The sequence below is a fragment of the Symphalangus syndactylus genome, chromosome 5 (genome assembly GCF_028878055.3).
Source record: "Symphalangus syndactylus isolate Jambi chromosome 5, NHGRI_mSymSyn1-v2.1_pri, whole genome shotgun sequence".
Taxonomy (NCBI): domain Eukaryota; kingdom Metazoa; phylum Chordata; class Mammalia; order Primates; family Hylobatidae; genus Symphalangus; species Symphalangus syndactylus.
The window spans coordinates 74,461,353-74,478,424 of record NC_072427.2 but is presented as its reverse complement, the minus strand read 5'-3'; the positions used below and the strand labels follow the sequence as shown (position 1 = coordinate 74,478,424).

Sequence of the window (17,072 nt, the reverse complement as noted above, 5' to 3'; positions counted from 1 at the left end):
AAGACTCCCTCTCAACAAAACAAAAAAAACAAAACAAAAACGAAGAGATGGTAAATCCAACCCCACTCCTGACATAATGCAACTACAAACCTCACTGGCTTTCCTTGGTGGTTTAAGTTTTTGATTGAGAATAGGCAAGGAACCCCAGGAACAACACTTCTGCCTCAGCAGGTGCCTGACCCTGGGACCTCCTGAAACTTCTAGAGCAGTGCTTTGCAAACTTTAGCATCAGAGTCACTTGAGGGCTTATTTAAACACAGGAGCCTGAGCCCCATACTCAGCAGTTCTGATTCAAGAGACCTAAGGTTGGGTCTGAAATTTATTATTCTGCTTGCAGCACCCTAATCCCCCATCCCTTGCTCTCCTGTGCAGTGTCCACTGTGGCTAATATGCCACCATTTGCCTGGAGAGAACCAATGGATACCAAGAAATTAAAGAAGAAAAAGTATGAAACAAAAAGAAAATACATGGCATGTGTGTATTAACCTTCTTCCAAGAAATGTATCTCAAAACAGTTGTCATCAAATGGATCGAGAAAGAACATGAAATGTTTGTTTGGTTTTTTCTACCAGAGGAAGTGCCCAACACAACTGTGATCTACTTACCTTTTACTCTGCATGTATTTTCCATTGTGACAAAACCTTTTCCTGTTTTTTTCATATGGGGTCTCAGTTTGCTGTTACCAGAAGTTCCCAGGCAATATTGGAGTGACTGAGGAAATACAGGAATATGAATATGAATCAGTCTTATGGAATATCCGTAGGGAATGTTGATCCATATTGGTTTCTGCTTCTCGCATGTTGAAGGCCTCCAATTCCCCGAAAGTCTTCGGCCATCCAGCGTCCTGCCACTCCCATCTCAAGCGACTAGAGAGCCACAGCAGTCCTTGTCTCAGTATTGGATCGCACTTGTGTCCCCGTGCAGGTCGACAGGGAGAGACTGGTGGAGAAATCAGCAGACAGATGCTTTCACTCTGCTCTTTCGCCTAGAAAACAAAAATAACTAAAAAGAAAAAAAGATGCCCACGGGCATTTTTCTCCCTTCTTCGTCTTTGCGTCTCTTTAACCATTGTACAAAATGGAGGGCCTGGCACGTGGTTCATGCCTGTAATCCTAGCACTTTGGGAGGCCGAGGCGGGTGGATCATGTGGTCAGCAGTTCGAGATCAGCCTGACCAACATGGTGAAACCCCGTCTCTACTAAAAATACAAAAAAATTAGCTGGGCGTGTTGGTGGACGCCTGTAATCCCAGCTGCTTGGCAGGCTGAGGCAGGAGAATCGCTTAAAAATGGAAGGCAGAGGTTGCAGTGAGCCGAGATGGCACCACTGCACTCTAGCCTGGGCAACGAGAGCAAAACTCCGTCTCAAAAAAAAAAAAAAAAAGGGAGCGAACGTAAACCGCCTGTGCACGGTTTTTTTTGGGGTCAAGAGACCCCCGTTGTGATCCCATTCTTCTTTCCCCCTCGTTACTTTTTTGTCTTCCTTCTGCTGTTGCAATTGCCTTATGTGATTTTGAGGCTCACAGCATAGAGGTTGGGGATAGTACAAGGCAATGCATTGGAGTACATTTTTACTCTCTATAAGTGCAGAAATAGGATAGAAAAATGTGAGGAGGCAGAGAACTGCCAGAGTAAAACCATCACTTGGAGGTGCCGGGGATCAAACCCGAGGCCTCACACATGAAAGCATCCGCTCTACCACTGAACTACACCCCTTTCCTAAAAGGCCTCTTTGTAATAATTTTCAGGAGGTAACTTTCATTTCCTGAGACTCTCTGTGAGCATGCTGGTAGTAGTGGTCAGAACTATAGAGCATGGAGAGCTACTCTGAGCAGGAGATATTTGGAACTAATGGGGGATACAGATTCTTTAGAATACTGTGTAGGACTTGAAATGAAAAAAGATTAGAAAAGTGTCAGATAATAACCACAAGAAGTTTCCACTGTGGATTCAAGACGTTGAGTTCTTAGGGTCTCCTTCTATTATGCTTGGCAAGAATCAAGTTCTGGTTTTCGTTTCTTTTGATTTCTTCCAGATATGACACAAAGCCATTGAAATTCAGCCTTTCCCTGCCTAAAATGCTTAATATTTGTTGTTTTCTCAATCAGAATATCAAGGGTAAGATTTGATGGAGGAAAGCCACAATCAGAACAAAACCTGAGAGCGGTGCACTCAGCATTTTTTCATAAGGGTCCCTAGCTGGCATGGTGTCTTAGGCCTGTACTCGCAGTTATTCCAGAGGCTGGGGCACGAGGATGGCTTGAGCTTGGGAGTTGGTGGTTGTAGGGAGCTATGATTGTGCAACTACCCTGGAGCCTGGTCAACGTAGTGAGAAAAGCAAGCAAGCAAGCAAGACAAAGTGGGAGTAAGGGAGTGAGGGAGGGAGGAAGGGAAAGAGGGAAGGAAGGAAGGAAGAAGAAAGAGAGAGGGAGGGAGGGAAGGAAGGAAGGAAAGGGGAGAGAGAGAGAAAAGGAGACAGGAGGGAATTCATAAGGCATAAATGAAAAACAGCTTTGGGGGTGGAGAGGAGGGTTGAATTATGAGTAAGACGAAAGATAAATAGAAACAGGATTGAAGAGTAGTTCAGAAAAACAAACATGCTATTGCCAAAGACAAGCAGGTACAGAAAAGGGGAGGTTTTAACAACTTTTAGGAATGGGAGAATGATTGAAAGATGGAGAATATGAGTTAGTTTGGCTCACACTAAATTTAAAATATCTCTGGGGCACGCTTGTGAAGATACTACACAGAGAACTCAGGCAATTAACTCCGTCTCCAGCCTGGGATTTGTAAGCATTAGTAGTAGGAGACACATCACATGGAGGTGGATAAAGACTAAAAAGTATACTTTGAGATATGAGAATTACAATTCTATTCGTGATATTTGTAGGCAACAAACAAGTTTGCTCCTAAATCGTTCTCGAATCTTGGGACTTATCGCGTTGAGACCGGGTTCTTTGAACTATATAAGATGAGAAGAAAACCCATTTCCCGGAACCAAATTTCTAGTGACTGTTAACTCTTTCTCATTCTTGTTTGCCCACATATGAGCCTTTGCCAATGTTAATAAAATAACATTGATCCATTTTAAAAATGGCAGATTGCATGTCATATGCCAGACTTTTCAGTTGGCTGATGGGATTTCTAGAATAAAAGTAGGAAACACTGAGTAATAGGTTTCACTGAAGGAGAGACTAGAGAAGCTTTACACACAAAATTGATGTGTATTCATGTGTGTGTGTCTGCTTGTGTCTGTGTGCGTGTGCATGTAAATGCTGGGGAGGATTATCTTGACTCTTTGATGCTGTAAAGCAATATTAGTACAGTTTGCAGAAACACTCCTTCATCCTTATGTCATGTCACACCCAGAGAATCCTGGCTGTCTATCAGATTCTTGGGAATTCACCATAAGAAAGTATGCTTTTTTGTTTGTCACATAAAAGGGAGAATTTAAAATAACTAAATATCCATATCTATCTTCAGACTATCTACCAACATGATTGAAACACTTTTTATGTGTGTGTGTATAATCTGTAGGATGAGCTCATTTAACACAGCATTCTTCTGAGGAATTAAACATTTAATTTTGAAGACAAGACACCCTTATGTCATACATACTCAGTTTTGAAAATCTAAAAATATATAAAGTATCTTTTTAAATCTGCACTGTCCAATATGGTTACCATTACCACATTGGCTATTGAATGCTTGAAATTGCCCAGTCCAAGGTAAGATGTGTTGTAAGTATAAAATACATGCCAGATTTCAAAGATGAAATATCAAATTTTAATATAAAATAACTCACATAATTTTAAGATGGATTACTTAAAATAATTTTGTTGGTTATACAAGGCGATTTACATATATTATTAAAACTGGACACAAAAGATGGAAACAGTAAACACCGGGGACTACTAGGGAGTAGCCAGGAAGGGGAAAGCCTTGAAAAGCTAACTATTGGATACTATGCTCACTACCCGGGTGATGGGATTTATCCCACCCCAACCCCAGCATCATGCAATATATCCATGTAACAATCCTGCACATGTATTCTTTTGACTCTTGGAAGCATGTTAGTCTCACATAGTCAAAAAATAAAACTGACTCAAGTGTGTGTGAAAATACCCTAAAATTCAATACAAATAGAGGCAAATTAAAACTGCATTGTGAAAGAATAACATAACCTCATTGAAAGAACTGATTTAAGAAAATGCTTTACACAGTTTGTTGTTCTAATTGTAAGTACAAAAAGAAGAGGAAACAAATCTTAAACTCTATGTATGAGGGTTATTTTTTGTACAACTAAGGCTGTAGGAATTCTGAGATTTTGTGAGAATTTTAGGATTGGGGAAATGAGTGTGTGAGAGTAAGCAGGCTGTCACTGTAAGAGCAAGAAGGTAAAGAATAGTCTTGTTGGTGTTTATGGGAATTGGAGGCATCAGTAAGAAATTATACATATGTAATTGTATAGGCCAGGCACGGTGGCTCACGCTTACAATCCCAGCACTTTGGGAGGCTGAGAGACTTGTGGATCACTTCAGGTCAGGAATCGAGAACACCCTTGCCAACATGGCGAAACCCCGTCTCTACTAAAAATACAAAAATTATTGGGTGTGGTGGCCACGCCTGTAGTCCCAGCTATTCGGGAGGCTGAGGCAGGATAGATAATCGCTTGAATTTGGGAGGTGGATGTTGCAACGTGCCAAGATCGCACCACTGCACTCCAGCCTGGGGTACTGAGTGAGACTCTGTCTCAAAAAAAAAAAAAAAGTACATTTTCCCTACAGATCTGTCTGCTAACTGAGCCTGGAAGAAATACCTCAGAAACAATGAGCAAGATAACTCAATATTTTGATTTTTAAATACCATTCTCTACTAAAAGGAACCAGAGATACTAATAGAAAGTAGCTACTAGTGTTAACTACAGTGACTCCAGCAGGACTGTGCCAGGGAAACTACAAGATGAACCTAAGATATCTTGCTGTGCCAGAATGATGGAGATGATTTAAAAGAACCCAGAAGCACTGGGGTGGCTCACGCCTGTAATCCCAGCACTTTGGGAGACCTAGGTGGGCGGATCACCTGAGGTTAGGAGTTCCAGACCTGCCTGGCCAATATGGTGAAGCCCGGTCTCTACTAAAAATACAAAGACTGTCCTGGCATGGTGGTGCATGCCTCTAATCCCAGCTACTTGGGAAGCAGAGGCAAGAAAATCACTTGAACCCGGGAGGCAGAGGTTGCAGTGAGCCGAGATTGCACCACTGCACTCCAGCCTGGACAACAGGGTGAGACCCGTCTCAATAAATAAATAAATAAATACATAATAAAGTCCATGAGAAAAATCATTGTATGTGTGTTTAGACGTAAAGAGAGAGGAGAATCATTGTGGCAAAATATTGGGAATTACTAAACCTGAGTAACGTGGGTATGGTAGTTCTTTGTATTATTTTTGCAACTTTTCTGTAGGCTTGAAATAATTTCAAACTAAAAAAGTTTTTTAATTCTCCCTTCTCAAATTTCTTTTCCCTCTTCCTTCAAGGACTGTACTCTTCCATCAAGAGTAATGTAGATGGATACTAAAACAGAAGGGTCAGTACCGCCTCGGGGGATTTAGATCCAGGTGAGGAGGTGAGAAAGTGGAATTCCCAACTCTTAGAAATGAAGACCCAGGAGCGTGGGCTGCTGCCTGTCCTTACCCTCGCTGGCACCTGGGCCAGCACCGTGGTCACAAAACCCAGCATGGATTTCATCTTGGGGATGCTGTGGTTCCAGTTCTGACACTCAAGAAACGACGGACAGAGAGGAGAATGAGGACCACCTGCGAAAAGAGCTCGAGAGGGAAGCAGGGACGTGGTGGGGTGTGCACCTGCCGCAGTGGCAGCAAAGGCGGAGGACAAGCGAAGTGGGCGAGCGCCCGAGGCTGCCAGACGATCTGGGTTGGCCGGGAGGCTGAGTGCAGCCCCGAAGCCCATCACTGCCTTTCCTCGGTGTCCACGATAAACAAGAGGGCTCATTCCCTGTAGGAGAAGTGAGCTGAAAACACTTTCCCGCAAGATCTCCCTCATTTTGCTCAAGGCAGTCACGGCGTTGAGAACGCGTCACAGCTCCTTTACTGGCTGGGGCACTGGGGGGCACAGGTACCCTTGAGTTTTGGTACAGAAAAGTGGTATTGGTGGCTTCTGAGGAAACGACAGAGAAACCGCCTATTTCCAATCCCTACTGTTCATGAGGGAGTGTTGAACCGGGAAGAGAGACCACTCTCCTGCTTAAGCACCTTTGTTACAGATAGGAAGTGTTCTTTGCCTTTGTTTTAGCTTTTCAAGCTTGGAATACAACTTATGAAAAACAAGAAAGGTAAGGCAGTCCCAGTACATTTTAAACTTCAGATGGTTTTCAGAAGTACTATCTTGTTTTTATGGAAGTCACGGTGTCCAGATTTCAACCTACCTAGCAGAGTGAAGCTCTACGAATCTAATATCTTGGCTTTCTTCCACATCAGCAAGCCTCTGAAATTCAGGTTTCTTTCTGGACAGTATCACCTACACTTTTACAGCGGTCTCCTATATTGCCTACATCCAACTCGTGGAAGCATGAACAGTGCGAAAAGCCAAGGTTACCACATAAAAAAAGATCCTTACATGAGACATGTGGAAATAAAGCAGCAGCTGAGGTGTGTGTAGAGGAAGAGACAAACGTGAAAATGTAGAAAGTGGATAGAGATTTTTTTCCAAGGAGGAAGAGGAATGGTCTGCTCACAACAAGGAACACTCTACTTAGTGCTGCAAAGATACTTTTATTACATTTCATGCATACACTGGATTTTAACAACCAGAACATGGTGTAATTGGTGGGGGCTTGAGAGACAGCAGTCACTCCCAACCCTGAGGGTGAGTCCCCACCCTGAGGGTGAAGAGAAAATTACAGTCTCTGCCATAGGGCTTAGAATCATCCAAACCTCGGTTTCAAATTGAAAGGCCCAATAGCTTGAGAGGGCTCCAGGTATTTCAGCTCAAAACAGTCTCCTGGTTCAAGAGAACTCCTGTGAGGTCTTCCACAGGAAAATCAGTCCGTTTTGTGTGACCTGAAAAGTTACCTAAAATATTGAAGGAGTCAAAGAAATGGTAAATCCAACCCCACCCCTGACGTAAGGCGAAAACAAACCTCACTGGCTTTCCTAAGTTTGAGTTTTTGATTGAGAATAGGCATGGAATCCCAGGAACAACTCTTCCTCCTCAGCAGGTGCCTGACCCTGGGACCTCCTGAAACTTCTAGAGCAGTGCTTTGCAAACTTTAGCATCAGTGTCACTTGAGGGCTTATTCAAACATGGGAGCCTGAGCCCCATACTCAGCAGTTCTGATTCCACAGACATAAGGTTGGGCCTGAAATTTATTATTCTGCTTGCAGCACCCTAATCTCCCACCCCTTGCTCTCCTGTGCAGTGTCCACTGTGGCTAACATGCCACCGATTGCCTGGAGAGAACCAATGGACACCAGGACATTAAAGAATAAAAAGTATGAAACAAAAAGAAAATACACGGCATGTGTGTATTACCTTTCTCCGAAAAATGTATCTCAAAACAAACATATGATTGGTCTGGAGGCACACACACAGCCAGTCCTCAGCTAAGCAGGTTTCACAGACAGTATCCCTCCAGGATGCTTGTTATAGACATTTTCACTGGACAAAAGAATCAAGTAAGGGCCCGTCAGCCTCATAGAGTGTATCTATCATGCCAGGCTGATAGGCTGGTGGACTGGGAACAAACAACATACTCTCTTGCCTCTCAAAGACACTTTAATTCAACAGGAAGTAAGTACAGAAAGAACAGCAGTTTTGAAACCATACACCATTGGAAACCCTAAAAGGTATCTTGAGTGCATAGGATTTCTTGGGAGTTTGTTGTGGGAAGTCAAGGACACCAAACGGAAGGAGTAGCTGGAGCCGTGGCAGAGAAACATAAATTGTCAAGATTTTATTTTAATATGGACATTTATCAATTCGCAAATAATACTTTCATAATTTATTACACCTGTAATCTCTTAATCCTGCTATCTTCATATGCTGAGGATGTACATCACCTCAGAACCACTGTGATAACTGTGTTAACTGTAAAGATTGACTGTAAAACATATGTGTTTGAACAATATGAAATCAGTGCACCTTGAAAAAGAACAGAATAACAGCGATTTTTAGGGAAGAAGGGAAGACAACCATAAGGTCTGACTGCCTGCGGGGTTGGGCAAAAAGAACCATATTTTTCTTCTTGCAGAGAGCCTACAAACAGACTTGCAAGTAGGGAAGATATCGCTAAATTCTTTTCCTAGCAAGGAATATTGATATTAATACTCTGGGGAAGGAATGCATTCCCGGGGGGGATGTCTATAAACAGCCGTTCTGGAAATGTCTGTCCTATGTGGTTGAGATAAGGACTGAGATGCCCTGGTCTCCTGCAGTACCCTCAGGCTTACTAGGATTGGGAAACTCCACCCTGTTAAATTTGTGGTCAGACCTGCTCTCAAACCCTGTTTTCTGTTGTTTAAGATGTTTATCAAGACAATAGGTGCACCACTGAACATAGACCCTTATCAGAAGTTCTGCCTTTTGCCCTTTGTCCTGTTTCCTCAGAAGCATGTGAACTTTGTTATGCTTTTTGCCCTTTGAAGCATGTGATCTTTGTACCTACCTACACCCTGTTTGTACACCCCCTCCCCTTTTGAAATCCTTAATAAAAACTTGCTGGTTTTGAGGCTCGCGTGGGCATCACAGTCCTACCAATATGTGATCTCACCCCTGGTGGCCCGGCTGTAAAATTCCTCTCTTAGTACTCTTTCTCTTTCTCAGCTGGCTGACACGGAAAACAGAAAAAAACCTATGTTGAAATATTGGGGGTGGGTTCCCCCGATATGTTTTTCGTTTTTTTTTGAGACAGGGTCTCACTTTGTCACCCAGGCTGGATGGAGTGCAGTGGTACAATCTCAGCTCACTACAACCTCTGCCTTTCATGCTCAAACCATTTCCCCACCTCAGCCTCCTGAGTAGCTGAGACTACAGGCATTCACCAACACGCCCAACTATTTTTTGTATTTTTAGTAGAGATGAGGTTTTGCCATGTTGCTCAGGCCAGTCTTGAACTCCTGAGCTGAAGCAATTCTCCCATCTTGGCCTCCCAAAGCGCTGGGATTTCGGGTGTGAGCCACTGTGCCTGGCCTAATTTTAATTATTATATACTACATGCATCACTGAAAAATCATTAAAGGTTCTAAGGAAGAATACTTACATGAAATGTTTGCATGAATGTGTAAAATAAAAGTAAGGTGAATTTACTAACTCTTAACCTATTTTTGTTAGTGTCATCTAACATTTTAGATAATGATTTTCTCTTTCACTAAAATCACTTTCACTTCTATATGACTACATAATTCTGATTTTTACAGGTTATAAAAGTCTTGATTTCCATTTAATTAAATATGCTTTATCCTTTTATGATTCAACCCACTCCTCCATTCTCACAATAATTTGGTAATTAGCAATACACTTTCCCCACAGTTTCAGGAATTTGTCTCTTCCATTTCCCATCGCTGATACCATAACTCTCTTCTCCTCTTGCTTTCTTTCCCTATTTCATTTCTGAAACACCCATCTCCACACCCCAAAAATATTTGTACAGTTTTCCTCCTTTCCATTGTCTTCCTTGGTTTACCTGGAGTAAGTCTCTTAATTAGCAAAAACTTCTTTGATCTTGCCTCTTTCTTAGAAGAAAACACTATTCCTTTGACCTGCCAAATTTCAATTACTTGGGATTTACAGACATCTATCTGCAATACTGGTATTGTATTTCCTTCCAAGTATTTATTAAATATCCACTAGATGCCTTTGTCATAAAGACATGAACTAAATTAAATATACATCTTTTTAATAATATATAACTTTAGAATTTTTAGGCATAAGTCTTGCTGGTCTGCTGTATTAATTCTTCCTGCAAGCATTGTCAGTTTGCTCTGGAATGCTTACACTAGGGAGGCCCCTCACTAGCTGCCAGGCTGTGAACTTTCAAATATTCAAAGTAGCCTCTGGGTCGGGTGGGCGTGGTAGCTCACGCCTGTAATCCCAGTACTGTGGGAGGCCAAGGCAGGTGGCTCACTTGGCCTTGGCCGGAGTTTGAGACCAGCCTGGCCAACATGGTGATATCTCATCTCTACTAAAACTACAAAAATTAGCCAGGTGTGGTGGTTCATGCCTGTAATCCCAGCTACTCGGGAGGCTGAGACAGGAGAATTGCTTGAACCAGGGAGGTGGAAGTTTCAGTGAGCCAAAATCATGCCACTGCACTCCAGCCTAGGAAATGGAGCGAGACTCCTCCTCAATAAAGTAGCCTCTGGCTCAGTAACTAGATTTCCCTCTACGGCATTTTAGGTATGTAGGCAATTATTGATTGTATAGTTTTAAAATACACAAGTTATAGAAAACCACCATGTCAAGCACTGGGCAAGTACCATAGAAGATTTAAAAACAAGAGGAATGCAATGGCAATTAGGATTTATTAAACATTCTCTACTTATATACTGTCTAGCAGATTATATTATTAATAGTTATTCTTTTGAAGTCACACCTTAAGAATGGAAGAGGAAGGGAATAGTTTGTAATAGAGCCTGAAGTTGTATTCTCAAAACCCAGAGGACGACCTTTTCACGCATTTGCATTTGCTCTTCTCTACTAAGTGAGGCCTGGTAACCCCAACTGCTGAATCAATCCTATCATGTAGTTCCTACCAAAAACACCTGCTCCTTTGAAAATAAAGATCAATTACATGTCAATTTCTTTAATTTCAAAATTCACTCTCATCTCTACTGTATTTCTTTTTTTTTTTTTTTTTTTTTTTTTGAGACGGAGTCTCGCTCTGTCACCCAGGCTGGAGTGCAGTGGCGCGATCTCGGCTCACTGCAAGCTCCGCCTCCCGGGTTCACGCCATTCTCCTGCCTCAGCCTCTCTGAGTAGCTGGGACTACAGGCGCCCGCCACCACGCCCGGCTAATTTTTTGTATTTTTAGTAGAGACGGGGTTTCACTGTGGTCTCGATCTCCTGACCTCGGGATCCACCTGCCTCGGCCTCCCAAAGTGCTGGGATTACAAGCGTGAGCCACCGCGCCCGGCCTTCTACTGTATTTCTTAAGGTAGCAGTTTGACTCTCTTAAAATTTCCCCCTCACTTCTCACTTGAGAGAATGACCTTCTTCTTGTTCCACGATTTCCAATTATTATCCAGATTTATGTTACTACCTTTCTTTACACAGCTAAAGAGATTCTTATGTTTTGGGAAAGGGGGTAGAGGTATGAAAATGAATAGACATCAACTTAAGACAGACATCTAAATCTAAACGATAAAGAGAGTATGTTGTAAAGATGTAGACAAGCAAGAGAGAGAAGTGGGAAATGAGGAATGAGGTAGGGAGAGGAAGGAATGTGTCTCAACATGAAAACACTGAGGATTATTTTGATGCCCTTTCTGTTCCTTACCTACTAACATCTCTAGTCCTATTACACTATTTCTTCATGATTTCCTCTCTGCTGCTGCTTTTCTAATTCATTAGTAAGAGATCCTCTTTACTAGTCCTGGTCCTCTAATCAGGATGGCCTAAATGTCCTGTTCCCATAGGCTTTCCATCTCTTTTTCAGCAGGTGTGCAAGACACAATTTAGGGATTTTTTTCTCACCTGGTAGGAAGACTGATTTTGTTTGCTATGTTCCAGTACATAAAATGTGCCCTACTCACCAGCTACTAGGCTGTGCAACTTTTAACATTCAAATTCTAGCTTTTGACTCAAAAACTAGCCTTCCCTTATATAGTTTTCACACGTTTTTTACAGTAAGAGTCTCCTCTATTTCACTTTCCATAGTTATTTCAGTATTAAACCTCAATAGAAAGTATAATGATAAAGTAAAGAGACTAATTTTCCTATGTATCCCTAGACACACAAATTATTTTGTAACTTTTGCTCATGACTTCAAAACCTTGGAGAAAGAATCATCTACATGTAATGCCTTCTTCATTGCTAGACTGATGATATAAATTTAAATTAGCTACATTTATAGGAGGCAAAAAGTAAATCTGTCCAACTCATTTAGGGAAAGAAAATCTTATGCTATTTCCATCATTGCTTGCACTTACCTTATCAAAGTATTTCTTAGAATTGTAAAATAACAATGTTCACCATGTTCAACTGTAAGAAAAAAAAAGACCACATATATTTCCACTAAGCCCAGTCTTTTCAAAAAATATTTCACCGGAACCTGGGGGGTAAAAACAAGGAGGGGAAATGCAAAACAGCTTACATCAATTTTTTTGACATTTAACACAAACATACTACTCAACGTAAGAGCATGACAGAGAAGTGTACTATATTATTGTCTTATTGTAGTTTAATCCTCAGAAATAGATACATAAACCTAACAAATGAGCTCTCCGGAAACAACTTTGAAATTCTGTAAGGGGAAACCATATATTTTCTCATTATTGGTAAAAAATATATTTATTCTGTCATACATTTAAAAAATTCAGTGGTGTAAGTGAAGGGAGAATCACTTTAGAAAAAATCTTAAGGTAACCAAAATGAAATAGGGAGCCAAGAACTTTAAGGTTCTTTACTTTTATTTTTAAAGAATGTATCACAAATACGAAGATTACTTGAGAGTAGAGGGGTAAACTACAAAAGAGAGATGGAAATCAATTTCTCCGTTTCCTATTTTTAAGCAGTATGTAAGTTCTAAAGCCTCAGCTCAGCAACTGAAAGTTGCCTGGGCATGTCAGAGGGAGCTGGGAACAAGGTACAGGGGACACTGGTGGGAAAATTGCCAATAAGGACAGTAACTTGAAACAATATCCTAAAAATTAAAGAACTGTTCAAAATAAACCAGGGGCAGTGGTGTGTGCCTATAGTGACGTGATAAGGGAGGAGCATGACGTGGGAAGATCACTTTGAGCTCAGAAGTTTGAGGCCAGTTGGGCAACATAGCAAGACCTTGTCTCTTAAAAAAAAAAAAACAAAGTTCAAAGATAATAGCAACAAACATGAAACAATCATGTCTCAATTTTGGTTTCAGCTTACTGTAATGCAGAAGATTAAATATCAGATTAAATAAATACAATAAATCTATTGCCAAGAGGAAGGACTTCTGAGGTTTGGTGTTATAACTAAGATTTTATTGGTATTTAAAACTCCTTACTTAACGCTTAATAATTTAAGATAGCAAGTTAAGAAACAAAAAACTCCTTACAAGACTAGTAAAGAGGATCTCTTACTAATGAAATTTTTTTACTCTAAATATGCAATGTCAAAAAGGGCGACTTTTGCACTGAGGAAAGGAGACTGTGAATGTTTTAACTGGGCTTATACATTTTTAAAATAATTCTTGAGGATCCATGACCCGTATGACATTCCGATAAAAGTGACTGGCTTCTCTCCAAAATGTTTGATTCCAGGAGGTTCATTAGATTCCCTGGGAGCAAACTTTGGGCCCCAGGTAAAGAACCCCTGAATTTTAGGAATGTTTTCAAATAAGAAAACAGAAATAGACTTAATGATGAGGCAGGGATGCCAACCTGGGTGGGGCAAGTTGAGTATCTCTTATTTGAAATGCTTCGGACCAGAAGTGTTTCGAACTTTTTTGGAATTCTGGAATACCTGTGTTACACTTACTGGTTGAGCATCCTTAATCCAAATATCCAAAATTCAAAATGCTCCAGTGAGCATTTCTTTGAGCGGCATGTCAGTGCTCAAAATGTTTTAGATTTTGGAGCAATTCACATTTTGAATTTTCTCTTTAAGAATGTTCAACCTAGGCGGGGTGCGGTGGCTCACGCCTGCAATCCCAGCACTTTGGGAGGCTGAGGCGGGCAGATCGTAAGGTCAGGAGTTTGAGACCAGCCTGGCCAATATGGTGAAACCCTGTCTCTACTAAAAATACCAAAATTTGCCAGGTGTGGTGGTGTGCGCCTATAGTCCCAGCTACTCAGGAGGCTGAGGCAGAAGTATCATTTGAACTGAGGAGGCAGAGGTTGCAGTGAGCTGAGATCATGCCACTGCACTCCAGCCTGGGTGACAGAGGGAGACTCCATCTCAAAAAAAAAAAAATGTTCAACCTATACTACAACTTTAGGACTTAACACATACTTATCAGACTTAGTAGCATACAAGTTTGAAAAATATGAATATACTTAAGAGGAAAACGAGACTATAAGAACCTGAAATCAATACTGTCCTTGAAATCTAGGCTATATCAATACAGTATGCGTACCATACTACTTACTATAAATACAAATTTTTAATCACAATTTTGAGATCTTATAGAAAGTCATTCACTGAAGAAAACCTTACCTTCAGCAACACTCCAAGGATACTGCCTTCCTCTGACCCTTTTGCCATTAACTTCAATGATAGTATTACTATCCACCACAGCAAGAGGTAAACAGTACTATAAAACAAAGTATTCTTCCTCAAATACATCTCTGTAGTCCCCACAAATTCAAGAATAAAAAAAGTTACATTACTCAACAGATTAGCCAAAAAAAAAAATTGATAGAAACTTTTGATAGTTTCTGCATTAGTTTTTACAGGCCACTTAACAAATATTTAGTAAAATGACATCACATGATATTACCGAAAAGGTAAACAATAAATAAAATTTAATTTTCTTTCTTTTTTTTTTGAGACGGAGTCTCCCTCTGTCACCCAGGCTGGAGTGCAGTGGCATGATCTCAGCTCACTGCAAGATCCGCCTGCCAGGTTCACGCCATTCTCCTGCTTCAGCCTCCCCAGCAGCTGGGACTACAGGCACATGCCACCACGCCCGGCTAATTTTTTGTATTTTTAGTAGAGACGGGGTTTCGCCTTGTTAGCCAGGACGGTCTCAATCTCTTGACCTCGTGATCCGCCTGCCTTTTCCTCTCAAAGTGCTGGGACTACAGGCATGTGCCACCGCGCCCTGCCAAATTTCCTCTTTAAAGTTAAGAATATTCAAGAATATACTGGGCAAATTATTTACTAAAAATCACTACAGAAAGTTGTCCCATACTTGGGAGGAAAAAGGTAAAAAATATATTAGCATTGGCTGGGCGCAGTGGCTCACGCCTGTAATCCCAGCACTTTGGGAGGCCGAGGTGGGTGGATCATGAAGTCAGGAGATCGAGACCATCCTGGCTAACATGGTGAAACCCCGTCTCTACTAAACATACAAAAAATTAGCCGGGCTTGGCGGTGGGCGCCTGTAGTCCCAGCTACTCGGGAAGCTGAGGCAGGAGACTGGCGTGAACCCGGGAGGCAGAGCTTACAGTGAGTCGAGATGTGCCACTTCACTCCAGCCTGGGCGACAGAGCAAGACTCCGTCTCCAAAAATATATATATGTGTGTGTGTGTGTGTGTGTATACACATATATATACACACACACACACATATACGTGTATATACACGTATATATAGAAAAGCAATTGGTAATAAAAGAAAAAAGGAGGCTAATGACTAGCCTGCCTACTTAATCATGAACCAACTATAACAGTACCTAAAGCAGGGAATAGTGTATTTGCTAAGCTCTAACCATGAACTTCAAATCCAGGTGACTGGATTTGTATTCATCCATGAATAGCCCTTCACAATTCTGTGGCTCCCGGAAATATACAACCAGCCATTTTAAACAACTGCAGAAATTCTTCACTGGCGAGGTATAAGCATTTCATTATTCCAAGGTATTTGCCTACATAATGCCATTATTCAGTTTACCAGTTTTAGGGCGAAAGTACTTAGAAAACCATGATAAATTAAACTACAGAAAATTATTTTGATGTAAATTTTTGGTTGGTTTTTATTATTTTTAATTGAAATATAATTGTACATATTTGTGGGGTACAGTATGGTATTCTGATACCTGTATACAAATATGTAATGATCAAATTAGAGTAATTCGCACATTTATCAACTCACACTTATTTTTCAGTATTGGGAACATTCATAATCCTCTCTTCTAGCTATTTGAAAATATAGACTAAATTACTGTTAACTACAGCCACCCTACAAAGCTACAGAATGCCAGAACTTATTCCTCCTATCTAGCTGTAATTTTGGTTGGCTTTTATAAAGACAAAAGAAATACATTTTTGTCTGACAATTAAAACATAACAGAAGGAATTCTCTCCTTTCCTTTCTCATCACTTATTTTTTAGGAGGGAAAAAATTAAATAATACGAAAGCCAGTTAATTAAAAACAATTTGAAATAAGGATTGGGTTATTCACCTCAGTAGTTTATACAATTCCTTATTATATATACTAGCTAATCTTCAAAGTTAACTATAAAGTTGAATTCAACATTAAATCTCCCTAGGCATTTTGTAAGCCAACTACTTAAAACACTGATACTTTTGATCTTTCCTGTGGACGTTGTAGTATGTTTTTAAGGTCTCAGATTACTTTAGTGTATGTACAGGGATTAACCTACCTTTATCTTTTTAACAAGTTTATTTTCTCCTTCATCATCTGTTTCTGGAAATTCATATATTTTAATTTTATGTTCTTGGATTTCTTTCATTATGTAAAATGGAAGAAGCAGCCAAAGAGCACCATACATAATTAGTACATTAATAATTAGTACATTAGTCTTATGTTTATTACATGCTTCTTAGATTCCTATAAGGCCCCTTGTTTCCAGATCCTTTACTGTTTTTTAATGATGCAAAATTATAATCTAAAATCAAAGTACTATGCTGGTCTTTTTTTTTTAAACTGTAAAGTTGATATATAAACACCAAATCCAATTACTTCAGAAGTGTTAAAGTCATATAGCTATCATACCAAAAGAGTTCCAAAAACGATGTAGAACTCCAGAAATGAATTTCTCTGATTGATTTCCACAATAATGACTTTAGGTCATTTATTTACAATGACTGAGATTTTTCCCTTAGATATAAATCCCCAAGTGTCTTATTTAGTTGAATAAACAGGGCTAAACTCACCTAAAATTTTTAGTAGAATCTGGCAAAAGTAAAGTAAAACTAAGTACACCACTACTTCCTGCACATTCATCAGAAA

The 17,072-nt window shown here is 40.4% G+C and overlaps 2 protein-coding genes across 5 annotated transcripts in view; one reads left to right on the top strand and one right to left on the bottom strand.

Moving 5' to 3' along the window:
- Window positions 1–17,072, top strand: part of LOC129483194 (septin-7-like) — a 200,271-nt gene that overhangs the window by 63,442 nt on the left and 119,757 nt on the right. The window contains exon 6 of one of the 2 annotated variants that reach the window (XR_010121099.1): window positions 5,538–8,760. The exons of the other annotated variant lie outside the window; for it this stretch is intronic. The gene's annotated coding sequence lies outside the window, so the exon portion shown is untranslated. Of the gene's footprint in view, window positions 1–5,537; window positions 8,761–17,072 lie in introns of those variants that run through there. 2 annotated transcript variants of the gene reach the window in all.
- LOC129483196 (septin-7-like) lies at window positions 6,776–16,856 on the bottom strand. 3 transcript variants are annotated; one of them, XM_063640370.1, is made up of 4 exons: window positions 16,483–16,856; window positions 14,371–14,467; window positions 12,165–12,216; window positions 6,776–7,352 (listed from the first exon to the last, which is right to left on the bottom strand). In XM_063640370.1, exons 1-4 carry the CDS (start codon window positions 16,609–16,611, stop codon window positions 7,313–7,315), a joined length of 318 nt encoding a protein of 105 aa, XP_063496440.1. In that variant the 5' UTR covers window positions 16,612–16,856; the 3' UTR covers window positions 6,776–7,312. The 3 variants fall into 3 exon arrangements, 2 of the variants coding, with proteins under 2 accessions (XP_063496440.1, XP_063496441.1); XM_063640371.1 differs by having other exon boundaries at window positions 6,776–7,079; XR_010121102.1 differs by lacking the exons at window positions 12,165–12,216; window positions 14,371–14,467; window positions 16,483–16,856 and adding an exon at window positions 7,552–9,312.